The following is a 19,189-nucleotide window of genomic DNA, read 5'->3' as shown; positions in this document are numbered from 1 at the left end:
TGTAGGACTTTGGCAGAAGACAGGTGAAGGGTTTTGTGCAGCTACGTCTGGGCATTCTCCTGAAAAGCATAAACTTCATTGCTACATGAAGCCAAGCCCATCCATGGCAGCTAGAAGCTCTGATTTCTGCACTATGGGTTTCTTCAAGGCAGCAGCAGCTTCCCTGCCTTCATTTTGGGGGGAGGTGGGGGGGAGCTCTTCCAAAAATTGTATCAGTTCCTAATTGTCTCCATTAAATCCTTTCCTGCTCAGAATATCTCATGGGCTTTGCTTTTTGGACTAAACCCAAATGTTACAGGCTGAATTTTGTCCTCTCCAAATTCCTAGGCTGAAGCACTCACATCTAGTACCTCAGATTGTGAGTGCATTTGGAAATAGACCTTTAAAGAGGTGACTGCATTAAAATGAGGCCATTTGGGTGGGCTTAATCAAGTCTGACTGGGGTTCTGATAGAAGGAGGACATTTACATATATAAGGTGACACTGGGTTTGCACTCCCAAAGAAGAAAGGCCACTTGAGGACATTGCAAGTAGGTGGTATCTGCAGGCCAAAGAGAAAGACCCCAGTAGCAACTGATCTGTTGAGACCATGAGCTCAGGTTTCTAACCTCCGGCACCATGAGAAAATAAATACCATCCTGGAGTATTTTGTCATGGCAGCCCTAGGAAACTACTAGACTAGTCTGAACAGTAACTGGATTGTTCGAACGAGTCTAAGTTGTCCCTCTGATTGTTTGAGGTGAGACAGTGTGATTGGAAAGGTGTTGAAGGTAACAGATATTTGTGAGTCACTGGAAAAATTCACACAAGGTCCAGCTCATCCAGAAAGTGCTGCTCTACTAATGCCATGAATATTCTATCTCCTGGCCTGGATCAGAGCGGAGTTCGATCAACACCCAGAAGAAACTGGCCCGGTGTGGATGTCATGCAACGTGGCCCCTCAGTTGTTTCTGCACACCCGCGGAGAGTGCCATTCCTTTCCTCCCCACTGCTAGGCCAGCCCAGGGCCCCGCCGGCACGGATCTTTGCAGCAGCAATGCTGGACCAGTTGCCGGTAGAGAACATTCAGTAGAGGAGTTTGGGTGCCTTTATCTAATTCAGTTTTGAGGGTAAAGGAAAAAATGGAGAACCAAAATAGGGTATGTGGAGGGCACTGGAAGAAGGACTGGAAACCAGAACTGAGTTCTGAAGGCCTGTTGAGAAAGAGAAAACCTGAAGAATTCTTCCTCAGAGGAGGAAGTGCACTAAGGGGCCTGACTGACAAAAACTGCGCTGGGAGAACCAAAGAGCAAGTGGTGAACTCTACTTTTGAATCTAGAGGGGTGATGGCCTTCAACTCCCCCATCGAGGCTCAGCCTTCCCAAAGAGGAGGAAGGTCACAAATAGAGGCCCCTATCTCCTGGGATGCCAGGGCACGTAGGCCCCTGCAGCACCTCCAGATTAAAGGGATGACGGAGTGGACGGGCCTGCTGCCCTTCCCTGCATCTGGTATAGCACGAGCATTCTCAGGCGTGGTTCTCTTCTGTTTTACTGGTGAGGATTCCAGAGGGTCAGCTCGCAGAGTCGCCCAAGTACGGCCGTAGCCGGATTGATTCCCATCCAGTCTTACACTGAGATCACCTTTTTCGCCATTTTGTCATACGGCCTCCCTGAAACCCTCCCAGGGCCTACCCACTGGACATCCCCCATGCCGAAGGGACGTGCTGGCGCACGACAGATACCACTTTCAAGTGCCCCTGCCCACCAGAGCAGCGCTGCCCACGGGATACTCACATGTACCGTCCATTCCACTCTGTGGAGCTTATTGAAAGTAAAGGAGTACTTTTGTTTTTCCCAGGGAGTCTGAGGATAACCAAGAAAGAATAATTTGTGTGTAGGAGTTAGGAATAAAGGTTCTTCTGAAGATATTTCAAAGGTTTTCTCAAATGTTCCATTACTGCAGTGAAACCAAAGTTGTATTACGTATTTACGTGGGTGGTTTTCATTCTAAGATTGTAATTCTAGCTTTAATTAGATCAGAAACAGAAATCAGACTTTAGCTGAAGGAAAAGAGTATTATTTTTAAGCAGAGTGGCAACCGAAGACAAAGACATTTATAATGAAAGTAAGCTGGCCGTCTTTTTTCCATTATTCAAGAAAACCTTGTAGTGATGCTGGTTCTCACTAAATACTTGGTTAGATGCTCTTTATCTGTTTTATTTCTGTCCTGGTCTCCTTGCCCACACCTGGACCCTCCATGCTGACATAAATGGAATCACACCACTAGGAACCAAAGTTCAAATTCCAGTCAAGCCGCTTTCAATGTGCTTAGATGTAATTTTCACCTTTTTATACCTAATTCGAGTCATTCATGAGATGTGCTTAATCATCCCTCAGTCTGGAGGGTTGGCCCCACCTTATATTTTAAATATGTAAATTCTTAAATATGTAAAACCTCTTCGATTTCCTAACCATGCCTTTTTGTACTGTTTTTACAGTAAAAAATACTACAGCAGCACTAAAGGGATTTTTCAAAAAACAAAAAACCTCTCCAAATAACAACTAATTTCAGTTTTGTGTATTTCTGCCCTTTTGTTACTTATACTGACATATCCATTTAATGTTTAATTCTCAGGCTATGAGATACCTAACACTGCCACCCACCCCAGTGAAATGCTGTTCTCAAAGGAGGGTGTTTCCGGCACACCACTGCCTTATAAATGAGAACTGAAAAGGGATACTCCCGCCCCGTGGGCCTCGCTGCCTTAGGAATCCGTCTACTCTCTCATTTCCTCCCGGCCCCCAAGTCCCTGTTTTTTATTTACTAACGATTCCAAAACTAAATATAAATCTTCTCCGTTTGCATAACAAAAACAAACGTTTTTTGAGGGCAAAGACAAACTCTGTCCCTCTCCCTGTTTAATGCGGTGTTGGGCCGTATAGCATATTCATCCCCGAATAAAAACTACAAGGAAAAGAGGGATTTGTGCCCTTTTTGGTTTCAAATCTGTGTCATTGCTTTAGTAATCGTATCTCCTAAAATCACAGATTAAGTGGTAAAGAAGAAGAAATACTGTTGCCACATTTAACACTTGTACATTTTATTTAATTAAATCAGCCATTGTACACATTGCAGCTATGTATTGTTAGTGTTGTATTTTTTTTTCCAGTAACTAATACATGCCCTCATAGATATATTCAATTAGTGTTATCACCATGGGAACAAGATGCTGATTCATCAACTGAAAATTCACTTCTTCTCACAGTATTCAAGTTTTTTGATTACACAGCAAAAATCAAAAATCAAAAAAAGGTGAATAACCATTATGTTGTTACACAGACGTCATCTGCACTGCAAAGAACACAACAGAAATGCTTTTCTTGAGCTCCAGTGAAGGTTTTGACAAGAAGGCCATGGCGTGTCTCAAAAAGTTTCACCATTGAGCCTCTCTCATTTTGGCTGCCAAAGAAAGCTTTATTTCCTATCCAACTGCCAGAAAGTGCTAGCGTTTGAGGCTTTAAGAGATTTGGCTTGTGGGAAACCTCCCTCCCAGGAAATTTTCTCCCTTGGCAACATTACTTGAAATGATGAAGTGCCATTGTTTGTCACATTTGTTTTTGACTTTCGGAGCAATGAGTCATTTTTGCACAACAGGAAAAGACCAGATAGAATTGGAAAATGTTCAATCCCTGGAGGATAGACTCTTTTTTTTTTAAATTTCATCTTCATTGAATATACTTTTCTTTAACAAATAACTGATTCGAAATGTATACTGTTTATATGAATATATTTGTGAATATATATATATGTTAAAATGCTACACAGCTTCAACCACTAGAGGAATAAGGAATAGGACATGGAAATCACTCAGATGATTAAAGTTCCTTCTCTGAAACAAACAAAAAAAGTGCACAAATGCACTTAAGAGTTTCCAAGGGAGTTTGGATTTCAAATAAATAAATCAAAAATTTTAACCAAAACCAAATTTGTAAGGATTTCTCAACCTTGTCTGCAAGCTAAAAAACAGACCCAGCAGAAGAGTGAAAAGTGCTTGCTCAGGGTCAAAAGAATGAAAACCATCAGTGTGATTAGAAGAGTTTTGACTGTGGTTTTGATTTTTAAATGCTACATGCAGGTATTAGAGAAGATATAAACCCGGAGGGGGGGAAAGAAAACCACTCCAACAGGGTGAAGGAGTTTAACCTTTTGCGTAGGGGGTAAATCTTGTTTCCAATGGATTATCTACAGTGCAGTGGCCAGGAGAAAGTACCACCAATAAGACAGCGTGGTTTGCTAAAGCAGCAATGAAAACTGGAAAACTACAGTAGTTATAGCTTTTAAAATACCCTGCCAATGTGTCCAAAATCTAAAAGACCTGAAGATGCTAGAATGCCACAGGATGTGGTGGCTAGCCACTGAATACCTCACTGTTTCTTTCCTTTTGCCTTCTGCTCCCCTTCTCCCCTCCCTCGTGTGGCCCTTGGGGAATCATAAACCAAGGCTGGCCAGCACCAGCAGTAAGTGCTTGGTTAGGATAGTCCTTGAGGTTATTAACCATCTTTTACTAGGAGCAACGGCTACTCTGGAAGTTCTAAGGACGTGGTAGGTCTGAAGGGCTGCTTTTGCAGTCCAACTGTATTATCACTCGATTGTGTTAGCAATATGGTAATTAACCATTGTTCAGCAATTTCTAGAGGCCTTTTATTCCATGATGCCCAGTGTAGTTATGATAGGCAGTGGTTTTAATTTTAATATGTTGTTCATCTGAGCATTTGAGCTATATACATGGTACGAGGGTATCCCTCGGAAGGACTCCCGGACATCATCACTTGAAGAGGTCTGTAGGTGAAGTTCTTCTGATCGATGGATTTTCGTGAAGCTTGTATAGGAGCAAAGAACGACGGAGGTGGCCAGTTCCCAGTTTAGCACAGACACAACAAAGTAGTGGATACAGCATCCAGACTGAAGGATGCTCTCTTTGGTCACAAATCAGCTTACAGTGAAAGAGGACGGGGAAAAACTGAAACAGAATGCGGTGTGTATTTGCTAAAAGTGGAAGTGTCAGGGTATCCCATTAGGCTGGGGAGGTCACTCTGCTAATGAAACGGGAAGTTGCATATTGAATGAATGCATGGTTTCTGGTGTGAGGACTGGGCAGCCCCTCATTTGGCCTCTTGCTTCGAGTCCTCCTTGCAGAAATGCCGAAGGAGTTGCTGGAGGTCATGCTGGAGGTCATCTTGGTCTAGTGCTTCTGGTACATCCTCCAGGTGCTCCAAGTAAATGCGTTTTCCATGCTGGTCCTTCACCACAGCCCTCTTCTGTGTACTGGCTTTACTCATAGTTGTCCTGGAGGAAAGCAAACAAGAGAGAATTATGCTTTCTTCACTGAAACGCAGCTGCCATCTTTGGAATGGGGGTAACCATGACATAAAAGCACTTTACTGTCCTACCTATGGATACTTCCACACTAGCCATCTTTCCACATCTTTCTTTTAAACGTGGCCTCTCCCGTCTGACATGAGTCATGAAATGTTTTAAAGTCTTTCGGAATAAAGAATGTTTTTTAAAACCTTAAGAACTATTTCAAGTAACTAAAACCATGCTTTAATAGGATTCTCTCCAAGAGTAACTGTATAATCATTCTTGTTTTGCTAAGGTACCCTGATTTGAAAGAGCTTGGGTGGCATAGTTGGTTGGGCATCAAACTCTCCATTTTGGCTCAGGTTGTGATCTTGGAGTTGTGGGATTGAACCCCACATTGGGCTCCACACTCAGAAGGGATCTGTTTGAGAATCTCTCTCCTCCCTTCTGCCTCTTCCACTCATGCTCTCTCTTTCTAAAATAAAAAAATAAATCTTAAAAAAGGAAAAAAAGAAAGAAAGAGCTCGGCTCCTCCTGAAGCAGGGATTCCATATGTACGTTTTGACAGGCTGAGAAAAATACTTTTTGATTTTTTAAAACATCTTAGCTGCCAGCTTAATCCTTAAGAGTTGCATCCTGTTCTAGAAAAACGTTTCCATGAGCTATAGATCTTTAAAAACTGGAATCTTATTCTGTCAACCTAGAGGAAGGTGACTGCCAATGAGAGATGAGAGTCTGTCCAGGTGTCAAAACTTCATCTAGAGATGGTGGGGAAGACAGAGGAAAGAGAAAAAACACCGAGAGACAAATTCTTTCTCCATCTGCTCAGATCTCCTTAGACTTTGCCCATTTTTGGTCTTCTATGCCATTGAAGAGTCTGCTGCTTTCTTGGCTCCCTCCTGACTAGTGATTCTTTGACAAAAGGGGCTCTGATGTACTGTGATATTTTGTACTACCATTTTCCTGCATCCTTACTTGAAAATGATTCTGCTGTAATCTGTACACCCTCTCTTCTTCTCACTACTTCTAAATATAATTATTCATTCCGTTACTATGTGGTGAGCATTTTTATGTGCCAGGCACTATTATTAAAATGAATAAGGATAATGAATCTCAGAGATTTTAAGCAATGCTCCAAATACAAAATAACATAGTTAGTATGAAGCAGGGCCAAGACTCAAAGGTTCCAGAGCCTGAATCTGTAACCATGATGTTACGCATCTTCACGAAAAACCACGGAAGAAATGAGCAGTGTTTGTGTCTTTACCCAGCATTTTTCTTACTGATTCCTAGTGTTAAGGAGCTGGAAGTTCTGCCCTTACCATTATTCTACCTTTTAACGCTGCCATGCATTGAAGATCATCCTGACCTTTCTTTTAAGACTTCTATTAGCCAAAATACTTTCAACCTTCTTGTGAGCATCTTTGTTTCCTTCTTCCTTCTTCTCGCATGTTCTCTTCTTCGTACCCTTCCTTCAAACTTCTCTCCTTTCCTTCGACACCACACAAGTTATTTTGTTTTGTTTTGCTTTAAAGATTTTATGTATTTATTTGACAGACAGAGATCACAAGTAGGCAGAGAGGCAGGCAGAGAGAGAGAGGGGGAAGCAGGCTCCCCGCTGAGCAGAGAGCCCCATGTGGGGCTCGATTCCAGGATGCTGGGATTGTGACCTGAGCCAAAGGCAGAGGCTTAACCCACTGAGCCACCGAGGCACCCCTCACATGAGTTATTTTGTATCTGAAAGCAAACTTAAATTTGTTCCTTTTTAAAAAAATTTACTTATTTATTTTAGAGAAAGAGAGAGCTAGGGTAAAGGCAAAGGGAGAAAGAGTCCTCCAGCAGACTCCCCAGTGAGCATGGAGCCCAATGTGAAGCTTGATCCCAGGACCCTGACATCATGATCTGAATCAGACGCTTAACCGACTGAGTCACCCAGGCACACCAAATTTGTTCCTGTTGATAACAAGATCAAATTTGGTTCCAGTGGTTGAAATTAGATTTATAACTATTCAGCACTCATAATTTGCATCTCCCAAAAGGCAAATATCTGATTATTTCTGCCAAGAGCTAAGGAAGCCTTCATTGCATTGGTGGTGGGGGTTGGCGGGGTGGGGGCGGTAGGGGGGTGGGGGAGTGATGTTCCTGTCATAGGGCAAACTCTGGTTATTTTGTGCAGATGTGTATAGATGAATGTGTTTGTGAGTATGCATATGCATATAACTCAAGCAGTGGAATGAATCTACTCATGTATTTGGGGGGGACAGTGGGTATGATAAAAAGTCTTCAGCAACATACAAGATAAACGTGTTATACATGACAAATACAGTTCTGGAACTAAATAGCTATAGAATTTAATTGAGTTGTCTGTATCCCTGGCTTCAAATTCACCAGCTATAACTGAGATGACTGAGAACTTTGGATTAACTGGTCCCTAAATGTAGTCCAATTTAAAGAGCTCATGATGCTGGGGTGTGCACATGGTTTATGTGGTTTTGTCTGAGTAACTGAATAACAGACTTAAAAGTTCAGAGTACAAAAAGCACTTTATCCTTGATTTACATAGCATTTTTAAAGTTCTCTGAGCAATTACACTCTTCAATTCTTAGCTGCTGCTGCTGTTCACATGGGATTGGAGGGTGGAATTGTGACAGAACCTTTAATTCACTGTTCCTAATTATTATGTTTCTACGGGCTAAAAATAGCTTTGTAGAGTACTATAAATGACAATCTTTTTCTTCTTTACAATGAAGTGGAAAGCACAATAGTAACTTGAGTTTCCATTGTGTCTTTTCACTGCGAAGCTGAGAGCGCATCATTAGCTTGGTGCTGCTAGAGGACCAGAGAGAAGGGCCAGGAGATGAGGCAAGAGGCAAGGGTGCTCGAGTTCATACATCAAATAGGTGATAGGGACAGGCTAACCAGGGAGTTTCACAGCTGGCCCCCTTTCTTAAGCACAAAAGTGAGGTGCTTACTGCTTTTATGGCACTTTCTAAACTTCGTAGAGTTCCTGGTTTCAGCATTGCTAGGTACATTCAGGTTTGGGGATATCAAACTCATGCTCATGTTATTTGCCACTCACATGCAGAATCATGAAACAGCTTAAAGCTTTTGGAAGGAGGTTAAAAAAAAAAAAGATTTTTAAAAAACCCAAAGCATGTACCACGCCGTTATGATCTGCTAAGACTGAACTGAAAGTAGCTGGTCACAAGATTAATTTGCGAGCAGCTGATTAGATTTCTCCTCATATGAGCTCCAAGTCTATCAACACAATGGAAGATCCCAGCCAGGAGGCCTCAGCGAAATGGATGCCCAGGGAGTGACTGTGTCAACTGGTGTCTCGTTCTCCTCAAGCCTTGCTATTACTTTCAAAGCATCCAGAGGACGCTACAGGCATGACAACTGACAGATCTACCACTTGACAAAAGTGTATGATGCAGAAAGAGTTGGAAGTTCCCAAGGGATGTTAGGGTATATGTAGGGGCTGTTTTTATTTTCTTAAAATTGGGAAAAAAAAAACTCCAGGTGTTAGTTGGCAAAGCATAACCCCATGCTAACCCAAACCTTTTAATGACTGATCCATCCTCTTTCAGGATTTCATTCTCTACTAAACTGGGGAAGTGCACTTTCATGTGGCTACCTGTGTAAGTCAAAGCCTAAAGAAAAAAGAAAACAGGACAAAACCCATTGTAAACCATAGACTTAAAAAGAATCTATTCCGGTGCTTAATCGCTAATGAGTATAAAAAGCTATAGTTGAAAGGGTAAATAAAAACAATCTCGGGATCAAATAAAAGGATCGAGTTTTATCTAAAGTCCTCCCATTTGTGAGGGACATGTACTATGATGCTTTATAGATGCAGGTAAATGACGTCTGCGCTGACCGACTTCTGATTTGCTCCTCACCTCACCCCTTCTCTTCCCAGTGGAGACTCTACCGATCACTATAATGATTAGAGGCAACACAAGCAACAAATGAATAAGACCCAAAGTGTACAACTCACACAATTCATCTTCTGATTATCCAAGGTCCTTAAAAGTATTTAAATAAGGTATGCCTTTCATACCTCAACGCATTCATATACAATCTTGGCGCATATTGTGGGTAAAAAAGAGGACACACGTGTAACATTTAACTTCAAAAGGGCTCAATAGCAAAAAGTGTTTTGTAGCTATTTGCATAGGTCCACAATCCCTTAGTCAAACCCTTGGGGCCAGATGTGTTTCAGAACCCAGAATTTTTTTTTTCTTTTTGGATTTTAGAAAGGTAATATGATACATACACTGTACATTTCAATACCCCAGAAGGGGCCGGGGCAGTATCCTGTAATCAAACTCATACATATATCAACAGCAAACCATATGAATATTCACTCTAGGGAGGACTAAAACTCCTTCCAAGTCCTAATAGCTCCGTATTAGTTCATATTAAATTCTGCCACCAAATTAACTTGCTACTAAGCTACAAAATTCGTTTCGGTTTCAGAATTTTTGAATTGTTGAATCCTAGTAAGGGTCTGTGGGTCTGTCACTGTGGACCCATTTCCTAGTTCCTGAAAATCAGAACTTAAATAATGACAAATACTTACTTTATTTCTAGGTTTAAAATAAAACTGAATCTTCTTTAACGTCAATCTTCAGAAATATTTGAGAATATTAGTTAGTAAAGATAATTTGCAACCTATTTATTTCTTTTTCTTATTAATTGGGAAGTTACTTCTGGGACTTCCTAGCAAGATGTACAATCATGACCTAATTCCAGAGATTCTGATTCTGATTCAGCTGAAGGGAATTCTGGTCATCTAGCTTTTTAAAAGCATTTAAGATGACACTGATGAATACCACAAGTTGGGGAAACATTACCTCACTGTACAAGTTATTCACACAGGAATTCTCTCTTGAATTTTTCTGCACCTTTCCATGAATATACATATGGAATGACATGATGATAACCATTTTCTTTTTAAACACAAAGCAAACATAAAATATACATACACCACACAAAAACATGAAAGTGATAATGCTTCTATACCTCTTCAAAGTCATCTTTGGCTGAAGGAAGATCAGTGGCTAAACTAGAATCACCCAGATGTTTCTCCATCCTCTCTCCATGTACCATAGTTGTTTTAACAACTTTGCTGACTCTACGGCCTTCCACTGGTTCAGCCTGAAATTGTGAGGTACTGGACAAAATGCTGGGCTCAGACAAAGTTACCTAATGAATGAAGGACACACGATACATGGTTTCTGACTGCCACAATGTCACAGTGATGAATTCTTTCATATAAAACAAACAAACAAACAAAAAAACCCCAAACCATACAATGATATATACCGGTCTTCCAGAAAACAGTATTTTGGAAAAGAGAAGCAGTTACAGAAAGAAAGAAAAAGCCTGTAATCAACTGGTGATGCTTCTGTGGAAGAGTCTATGTACACAGCACCAAACTCATGAGTCACCTGAACGAAAACCCGTCAGGAAGTCTTGTAAATAAGAAACCAATTGCTCAGTGCAATGCAGACGTAACAGCCTGTTGATAAACTCTCTCCTCCATGTTTAAATGGTTTTGACATTAAGAAGATAAAACTAATCCCCATAGGAGAAACTCTCAAAGATATGAGAAACCAAAAAAGTAGATTTCTGGAAAAACTTTGTGCCTGATAGTAACATTTTGAGGATGTGAATGAATGCAAAACAGTGATGGTGTCCCAAATTACACATCAAAGAGAGTAAATGTTTCTCAAAGAGAGTAGAATGGAAAGAGAAAACTAGAGGAAAGGGAATTTCTGGACCCTGCCTTTAGCGACTCTGAAATGCACAAGTTTAAATATCAAATATTTATCAACAGGGCCCTACAGAGGCTGCCACGCTGTCTGTGGAACAAGTGCCACAACGCAGTTGCAAGGGACTTTCCGTGACATACTGCTTGCCAGCCGACGGAACTCTGGTCTTTTAAAATTTGACTTCTGGATTTCTATTGTTACGTACGCAACCATGAACTGAACAGAAAACAGAAATAAGAAAGACCAAACAGAGATCATGAATACAATGGCTACAAATCTCCTCGATGGTTATTTTAAAATGCCACAAAATCATGAAGAAAAAAATGAATGTCCAACTGAAAGTAGGGTGCCATGTAATGGGGAGCCGTGGGGCCAATGTGGGTAACAATGTCACCCACCTCTTCTGACTCTATTTCACACTTGTCCATAAAATCACGTTGGAGAATCTGATGTTCTTACCTCTGACTGTTCGGTGTCACTCTTTAATACAATGCGTTTCATGACTTTGGAATAGCCATCTCCTTCCTCAATGCTGATGGGTCCCTGGGGCGTTCCCTGCATCGTAACCTCCTCTTTCTCTGTGCCATCAGAGGACACATACCGCCTAATGACTTTCCTAGTGACCTGAAAGATATTTTATTCATGGATCTTGTTTTTGAGGGACCGTACTGGGGGACTGATACGTTTTAAGCAGGAGGTTTGAAATCAGTCACATTAGGACGGTACCTTCTTGACCACAGTGTGTCCATGCTCATCGATGTATTCTTCTTCTGTGACTGTTTCCGGGGGTATGTCAGGCATATCATCTCCCTAAACGGTTGAGAGAAAAGGGTCACTTCTGTCTTTGGCACTGATTCTGGGAAACTCTTCCCAAGGGCTTATAATGGGAGCCATGTTAGAAAATGAAGGAAGCTACTGAGAAGCACTGCTGAGATGCCGAGTCCTGTCAAGTAGTATGTTTAAAAGAAAGAAAGAAAGAAAAAAAAGGGCGGGTGATAACATGCTTAGGCGAACTGGACCAAAGTTAGGTGTACAACAAACACACAAACAAAAACGGACAAGCGAGGTGAGGTGGGCAGAACGAAAGAAGCGCTCTCACTCTAGCTGTTTGCTCTCTCGAGGTGGGCTGCCAACGTCATCACCACTGCATTGTTTTTTTTAACAAACCAAACTTAGGAGAGTTAGGGATCTGCTTTTGAATGGCCATGCACTCCCTGAAGAGCATGCCGAGCCCTCATTGCTCCAGGTCTACCACTCTCTAAGGGTTATGGGGACAGAAGTGTCCCGGACGTGCAGTAACGTAACAGCTATTACCTGAATAATCACTCGTCGGCGGACAACCCTGGTAGTTACCATCGCCTCCTCATCTGAGCTGGCCTCCAGCTCACCTAATTCCTCTGTTAGCTCCTGGTGGAAGCATGGAAGCATGGTTTTGTTTAACACGCTAAGGAATGTCTTCACTACTGGTTTCTGCTTTAGTTCACACTTGTTTTCTGAAAGTCTCATTCCTGGAGGCTTTGGTGGAAAAGCCAGCAGGGCAAACAGGTGTATATAAGAAAATAGATTTTTTGTTCAATGAATGAAAAAAAAAATTATGGAATTCTGAAAGCTGTCTGAGTGCCCATCTGTCAAAATCTGTCAGAAGAAATGTGCAGCTTGTCCACATCACTGCTTGGACTTAAACTCCTGATAAGCCACCAGATGTAAACACAGAACTCAAGCAACACAAAAAAACATTTATAAGCCACTTACACTCAGGCTTTAGGCTTGGAATGATTAACTCAGAGGTATAGAAATAACTTAAGCTTGTAGCAGAACTTTCTGCAAAAAGCCACAATTTCCCAGTAGCTGTTATCTAGCCAGTGGAGCATCTCCCTGGCAACAAAAAAGGCAGCCTATGAATACTAGACTCATTTTGCAGAGAAGTTAAGATGGACTGGCCAGTCTGATGTTATGGGTCTGGCCCAGAGTCAGAGATGGAGCTGAAGACATAATTTTAGATTAGAACACATATCTCAGGAGCATTCTATCAAATCACTTTCCTAATAGGATGATTTTTTTTTTTTTAAAGAAGACTCAATGAAATTTTTTCGACGTATTTTTAAATACCAGATGTATTTCTACATGCTTTTCCACGAAAGGAAGATCTGTAAAATTTTAAGCAAATTTTACTTTAAAAACATTCGGGAATCTGCCACCTAGAAATATGATCAGCACGAGAAGTGACTGAAATTGGATCCTCAAGATAAGGTCATGAGAAGTTAAGAGTCAAAATAAGAAGCATCACAGAGGTAACTGGATATTCACTAAGAATAAATGGAACAGACCTGTGTAAAGTGGAATACAGAAGGACTTATCAAAATTTATTTATGTGCATTGAAAAAAATAAATGAATTATGCAGATAATTGTTTGAAATCTATACTTCATTTAGCCACTGGATTCTTAGGCTCAATTTCATTAACTTCTAAGTCCAGATAGCATCTTTGAAACACTTTTACTAGAATTCATTTAAGCCAAGAACTTGGGAGATGAATAATTCTGTGCAAAAGTAAACTTAAAATAAAATTCCATTCATGGGATGAATTTATTATTTAAGGTAACTGCCAAAATTGGGACATAGTTCTCATTTGCCTGAACCTCTCCTAATTATAGTTATGATTTTAGACAAATCCTGCTAGCAGATGTCATCCTCATAGTGAACCAAAATAAATGTAGGCCTTAAGCCCGCAGATAAGTTGTATCACTTGTTTCCCCAAAAAGTTTCAGTTCTTTTATTTAACTCATTCTTTACTACTAAGACATATATTAATGCTTCAAAAACACTTTGAGGTAGAAAATGTTTTTGAATTCCGAAAGGAAAAATATATAATTTAATTTATATTAAATTACGTTTAATGCAAACAGATTCTGGGTCCTGCCTCCCTCCCTGAGAGTCATTTTGATTCAGGAGCTCTGAGGAGGGCTCAAACCCCCGCCATTAATGCTGAGGGATATGAACAGTTTAGAATGCATTTTGAGAAGAAACGGTTTAAATGAATTTCTTAAGACGGTCTCCACTCTTCTTCGCAACATCAAAACTCACGTAAGGACAAATGAAAGAGTGTGACGTCAACTCTTGCCCCAGTCAGGGATTCCGATGTTCTGAATCAGCAGGAAGTTTACTACCATGTCCCTTTTCAAAGTCCTTCTTAAAACAGACATAAGGAGATCTATTTTGGAAATAATTTTTCCTTTAACAAGAAAAACTTGTTTGGGGAGGTAAGCCCCACGGACAGCCACAGTCTGCCTGCTCATCGTTTGATGGCACGGGCAGATCTACCCAGAGTCTGGTTCCCACAAGATGCCGTGGCTGGCATCTACCTGAGGCCCCGCGAATCCCTCCCACTAGTCTGCACCCCTGTGGTTATCAATTTTGAAAAGCTCTATCGGGTATCTTGTTTCATCCCAGTGTTCATTTTCCTTAGCAAAAGGTTTTTCAGTTGTAAAATTACAGCTCGTGGTCAAATAGCTAGAATTGGAATGTGTATCATTTTTTTTTCTAGATTCTCTGGTCCCAGGTTTTAAAAGGGATTGAGGAGTTCACATGACCCAGGTTAATTTTTTTCAGGGAAAAAAATAAGCCAGCAGAGAAATGGAAACTGGGGAAGGTTTGTAGCTTTGCTTCCTGTGGGCAAGGAAAACAAAGAGATTCTTACCTTATGGAAAGCTTCATCTTCATTGAGCCTTTCAAGATCCTGGGGCTGGTTATTAGCAGACTCCACAATCACAAGGCTGGTTTTCTGAGAACTCTCCTCCGCATGTTCTGGGGCTTCTTCAGGTTCTTGTATGATGGGAGAGTCTCCCTGCTCACTAGATGTTGGGGTCTGGAGGTATGGCCTCTCCTCCTCAGGAGGGGTCTTAATTTCCTCAGGGGTCTTGCTGGGAGAGCCAGATACAGCCGTGGCCTTTTGAGTCTCTGACACTTCCGTCCCTGGGGTTGTCACACTGAAATGGAAAAGCCAAGCTATACCAGAAGAGTATACACATTCTTCCTACTCCCAAAGCAAGAGAATTAGAAGGAAAATGGGATTTATCTTCATGGTCCGTGGAAGTTAAAATAAGTTTTGTAGATGTGGCCAAGAAATGAAATTTGAATAAAAATCATATGTAACATATCGTATAGAGTTACAGATCATTGATCTAGCATTGACAGGGAAAGATGTATTCTGAAGATAAAAATTATCCCGAAATGTATTACCATTTCCTAATCCCTACAAAGTATATAAATTATAATTTCATCTTTTCTTTGATAACTCAAGGGGATCTTGAAGATTTGAGGAGGTTTATATGAAAAAGTTCTGTAGATAATAAGGCTTTCGAGACAAAAATCAAAGTTTGGGAAAAAAATGTTAAGAACCAATGTATAAACCGCACGTTAATATCTCTATCATAATTGTAAATAGAGAGAGAGTCTTACAATACCTCTGGAAAACTGTATTACTTGATGGAGAGACCTAGTTAAAACTTTTTCTACTGATGTAATTTGGAGTTACTCCAAGGCAATCTTTGTAATCTCATTTTCTAAGTAAGAGAATTTTCTGCTTTTTCTGTTTAACTTATTGCAAATTTCTGTTGCTCCACAGATGTTAAGTGCCCAGAGTGCCTCTCTGATATGCCCTCTTTGCTTCCCACCTTTTCCTTTTTTTTCCTCTCTTCTGCTCTCCCCTAAAATCTAAAGGTGGTTGGCAGGTGGTGGCTCAGTGGAAAAAGGGCTGATTTTCTTACCCATTTCACCCTCTTCTTAAGTTCCAGTGACCCCAGCACAAAGCTCACTTAATGACAAGAGCAATGCTATGACGCAATCTCCTGACACACTAGTCTCAGATTTCAGGGGACGCATTTGCCTTTTGCAAGATCTGTTTTCTTCCTCTAAATAGCAAGTGCCGTTCAAACAACTCTCTTTCTCCTTTGCTTCTAGAAAGGCCAGAACTTGAGTTCTGAGCTGCCTGCTCCGTCGTTTCCTTTCACCAGAAGCTCTCTGGAAAACTTCTCTTTAGTCCCACTCTGACCACACCCCACCTTATTTTAATGGTCTTTCATTCTGTGTGAATCATCTCTGCTGTGTTTCCAATTCTACTCTTAGCCACCCCACCACTCTGGAGAAACATACCGAGGGCTGTTTCACCTACACTGACTTTTCACGCTCTGAACGGGATATGGGACAACTGGCACATACCAGAACATTTCAGTCCTGTCTGAGGGGCAGGACTCTTACAAGCAATAAGAATGAGGTTCACATGAAATTGTATAGTTGAAACAACGCTTTCACGGGCACGTCCTTGACTTGTGACCCTATGAGATGAATATGGTGCATATTACTCTAATTTAAAGATGTGAAAACAGAAACCAAAAGGGCTTTGGGACTTGCCCAAGGTCACAGAACAGGAAGTTGGTGCAAGCAGGCCTCCCACACAATGCTGTCACAATTCTGTCTCAGATCGTTTGCTCTTTGTCTGTAGTTCTGGCCCTTGTTATCGGTGGGGTTCTTTGCAAACTATCTGAAAATAATTCACAGCAGTATATGCCTGGCACTCCTGTCACACGGGCTTGTTCCTTGGAATTGCACATGACAGGTTTTTCTTTTGAAACTCACAAGTACTCCTGCTGACACTCGAGAGATGACTCTTCAGGCCGATCTTGCATTTTCCCTGAGAAATCCTGTTGGGCTTGCTCCTTGTGAGTCTGGGGAAAGAGATCTGTTGCTGAGCTGTCCCCCTCTACTTTGGGGATGCAATCCTGAAAAGTGGAATAACCGACAGAAATGTCTTCCTCTGAGACAATGGGAGGGTGCTCGCAGGACTCGCTCTCTTTAGAAGCAACTCGCTCCTCTTTCTGCTTGTGCTGTGTGGTGCATAGGTCCTCCTGAAGGGCTGAGAACCCTGCGGGGCACAACAATTTTAATTCAGTATTTAATCGCAGCTCACTTATATTAAAGAGGTAAATATTAAAGAGTAACAATAGGTAATACATTCTAAATACTGATTATGCATTGGGCACTGTTCTAGGTGCTTTGGAAGTATTGACCTGTATTAACAACGTTCTGGGGTGAGTACCCTTTTCACACAGCATCTCTCAAGCCAGGCTAAGGAATTTTACCATATCCAGGGCAATGAGGAGCCCCTGAAAAATTTTTGGCAGAGGTATGACTGACTTGCATCTATTTATTTATTCATTCAACAGATCTATATGGAGTATCGACAGCATAGTAGGTGCTGTTTAGGATGTTAGACATGAAGCAATGAACAAGTCCTCACTGAACTTTTATTTCTGCAGATACAAATTTATGACATATTTTAGAAGAAAAAGAAACCAGGGTAAAAGTACAGAGCAAATAGGGCTAGTGTGTTAGATAGATTGGTCAGGAAAGAGTCCTGTTAGGAGACGATTTTGAGCAGAGGCCTAAAGTAAGTGAGAGAAACAGGTACTGAGGTATTGATGCTCTGAGAGGAGAAGAGTCCACTAGAGTGGAGGTAACAAAAAGTAGCTGAGCCCCACAGCCTGAGAACACATAGGGTGCCCAGGGAACTGCAGAGAGCCCAGGTCTCTGGGTTTTATGGAAAAGGAGAGAGATGGGAGATAGGACAAGCTTTCACTGAACAGTAACACACACCATCACTGAAATCTAGGAAAAGAAGCTACAGAAAGGAACTGAGGAAGAATAGCCAGTAAAATTGGGGGAAAAAAACACGGAAGGAGGGTATCCTGGAAAGTGAATGAAGAAAATATTTTAAGAAGAGATTAATTTTTTTGTCAAATATTACTAAGGGGCACATGAGGTGAAGACTGAAAAATTACTCACTATATTTGGCAATGAGGAAATAACTGGTGAGTTTTAGGAGACTGTTTTCTGTTGGGTGGTGATGACAAAAGACTGAGTGGCATGGACTCTAGAGACAGCTCTAAAGAGAACCAGAAGACATGAAACAGATAGAGGAAGTTTGGACTTTATTTTTGGAGAGATTTTCTATAAAATAAATGGAGAAACAGAACAAACAGGGAGGGATACAGGGTGAAAGGAATTGCTTTGTTTTGTTTTTTGAAGATGGGCTCTATTAAAGCATGTTTTAGTGCTGTTGAGCATGGTCTAGTTGTAGAATGCCACAGAGGACAACTAGAGCAATGAGGTCCTTAACTGGATAAAAAGAGATGAAATCCAGAAAAAAAGAAGAGATGACAGTTTTAGCAAAGCAAAGACATTTCACAGCAGAAAGAAGGCAGAGTACAGGCACTGAGATGCATGTAGGTTGGTAGATTTGTGAAAGAAATGGACATTTCCTTCAGATGATTCTCATTTTTTCTAGGAAATATGAAGCGTGGTCATCAGTTGTGAATAAGGAGAAGAGAAATGCTGGAAGCTGGAAAGAAGAGGAAAATTCTCGGTATAAAATAGAGATGAGAGGGAAGAAGAAAGAAAGTGAGTGAGCATGTGAATAAATGAGAATGAGAATGTGAAAAAATGAGTACTGACAAGATGGCGGGGCGAATGGCTGGAGGTCCCAGTGGGTCTGAAGAAATGTTGGTGTGGAAGCAAAAGAGGAAGTAAATGTAATGTTTCAAGTTAGGACGCTGGAGTAGTAAAGTCAGTGGTGATGATATAGTCTTGGTTGTGAGCACTGAAATGGGTAGCTCATGTAGAGTAACAGACACAAGTATCAGAAGCCATCAAGGAACTGAGACAAGGGAAATGGATAGGTCATCCATGTTGTTATGAACTGAGTGATTGTATCCCCTTAAAATTCATATGATGAAACCCTAATCCCAATGCAATAATATCTGGAGGTGCCTTTGGGCTGTAATTGGGTCATGAGGGTAGAGCCCTCAGGAACAGGATTAGTGCCCTTATAAGAAGAGGCCAAAGAGCTAGCTAGGTCTCTTTCTCCCATGTGTGGACATAGCAAGAAGACAGCCATCTGTGACTCAAAGGACAGTCCTCACCAGAACCTGACTATGCTGTCATCCTGATCTCTGACTTCCATTCTCTAGAATGGTGAGAAATAAATTTCTCCTGTTTAAACCACCGAGTTCATG

At 41.2% G+C, this 19,189-nt stretch overlaps 1 protein-coding gene across 50 annotated transcripts in view; it reads right to left on the bottom strand.

The window, feature by feature from the left end:
- Positions 1-3,058: 3,058 nt before the first annotated feature.
- The window catches only part of ANK2 (ankyrin 2), a 664,974-nt gene continuing 648,843 nt past the window's right edge, over positions 3,059-19,189 (bottom strand). For 25 of the 50 annotated variants that reach the window (XM_032333193.1, XM_032333196.1, XM_032333191.1 and 22 more), the window contains 8 exons: positions 16,755-17,040; positions 14,818-15,106; positions 12,436-12,528; positions 11,848-11,931; positions 11,581-11,745; positions 10,370-10,552; positions 8,903-8,994; positions 3,059-5,326 (listed from right to left, as the gene is read on the bottom strand). In XM_032333193.1, coding sequence (XP_032189084.1) covers positions 5,143-5,326; positions 8,903-8,994; positions 10,370-10,552; positions 11,581-11,745; positions 11,848-11,931; positions 12,436-12,528; positions 14,818-15,106; positions 16,755-17,040 — 1,376 coding nt within the window. In that variant the 3' untranslated portion in view covers positions 3,059-5,142. The remainder of the gene's footprint in view (positions 5,327-8,902; positions 8,995-10,369; positions 10,553-11,580; positions 11,746-11,847; positions 11,932-12,435; positions 12,529-14,817; positions 15,107-16,754; positions 17,041-19,189) is intronic. The other 25 variants (XM_032333199.1, XM_032333217.1, XM_032333216.1 and 22 more) reach the window with 1 other exon arrangement.

This window comes from Mustela erminea, chromosome 2 (genome assembly GCF_009829155.1).
Source record: "Mustela erminea isolate mMusErm1 chromosome 2, mMusErm1.Pri, whole genome shotgun sequence".
Taxonomy (NCBI): Eukaryota; Metazoa; Chordata; class Mammalia; order Carnivora; family Mustelidae; genus Mustela; species Mustela erminea.
Note: the sequence above shows the minus strand (reverse complement) of the source record. Positions and strands in the feature narration are given on the sequence as shown.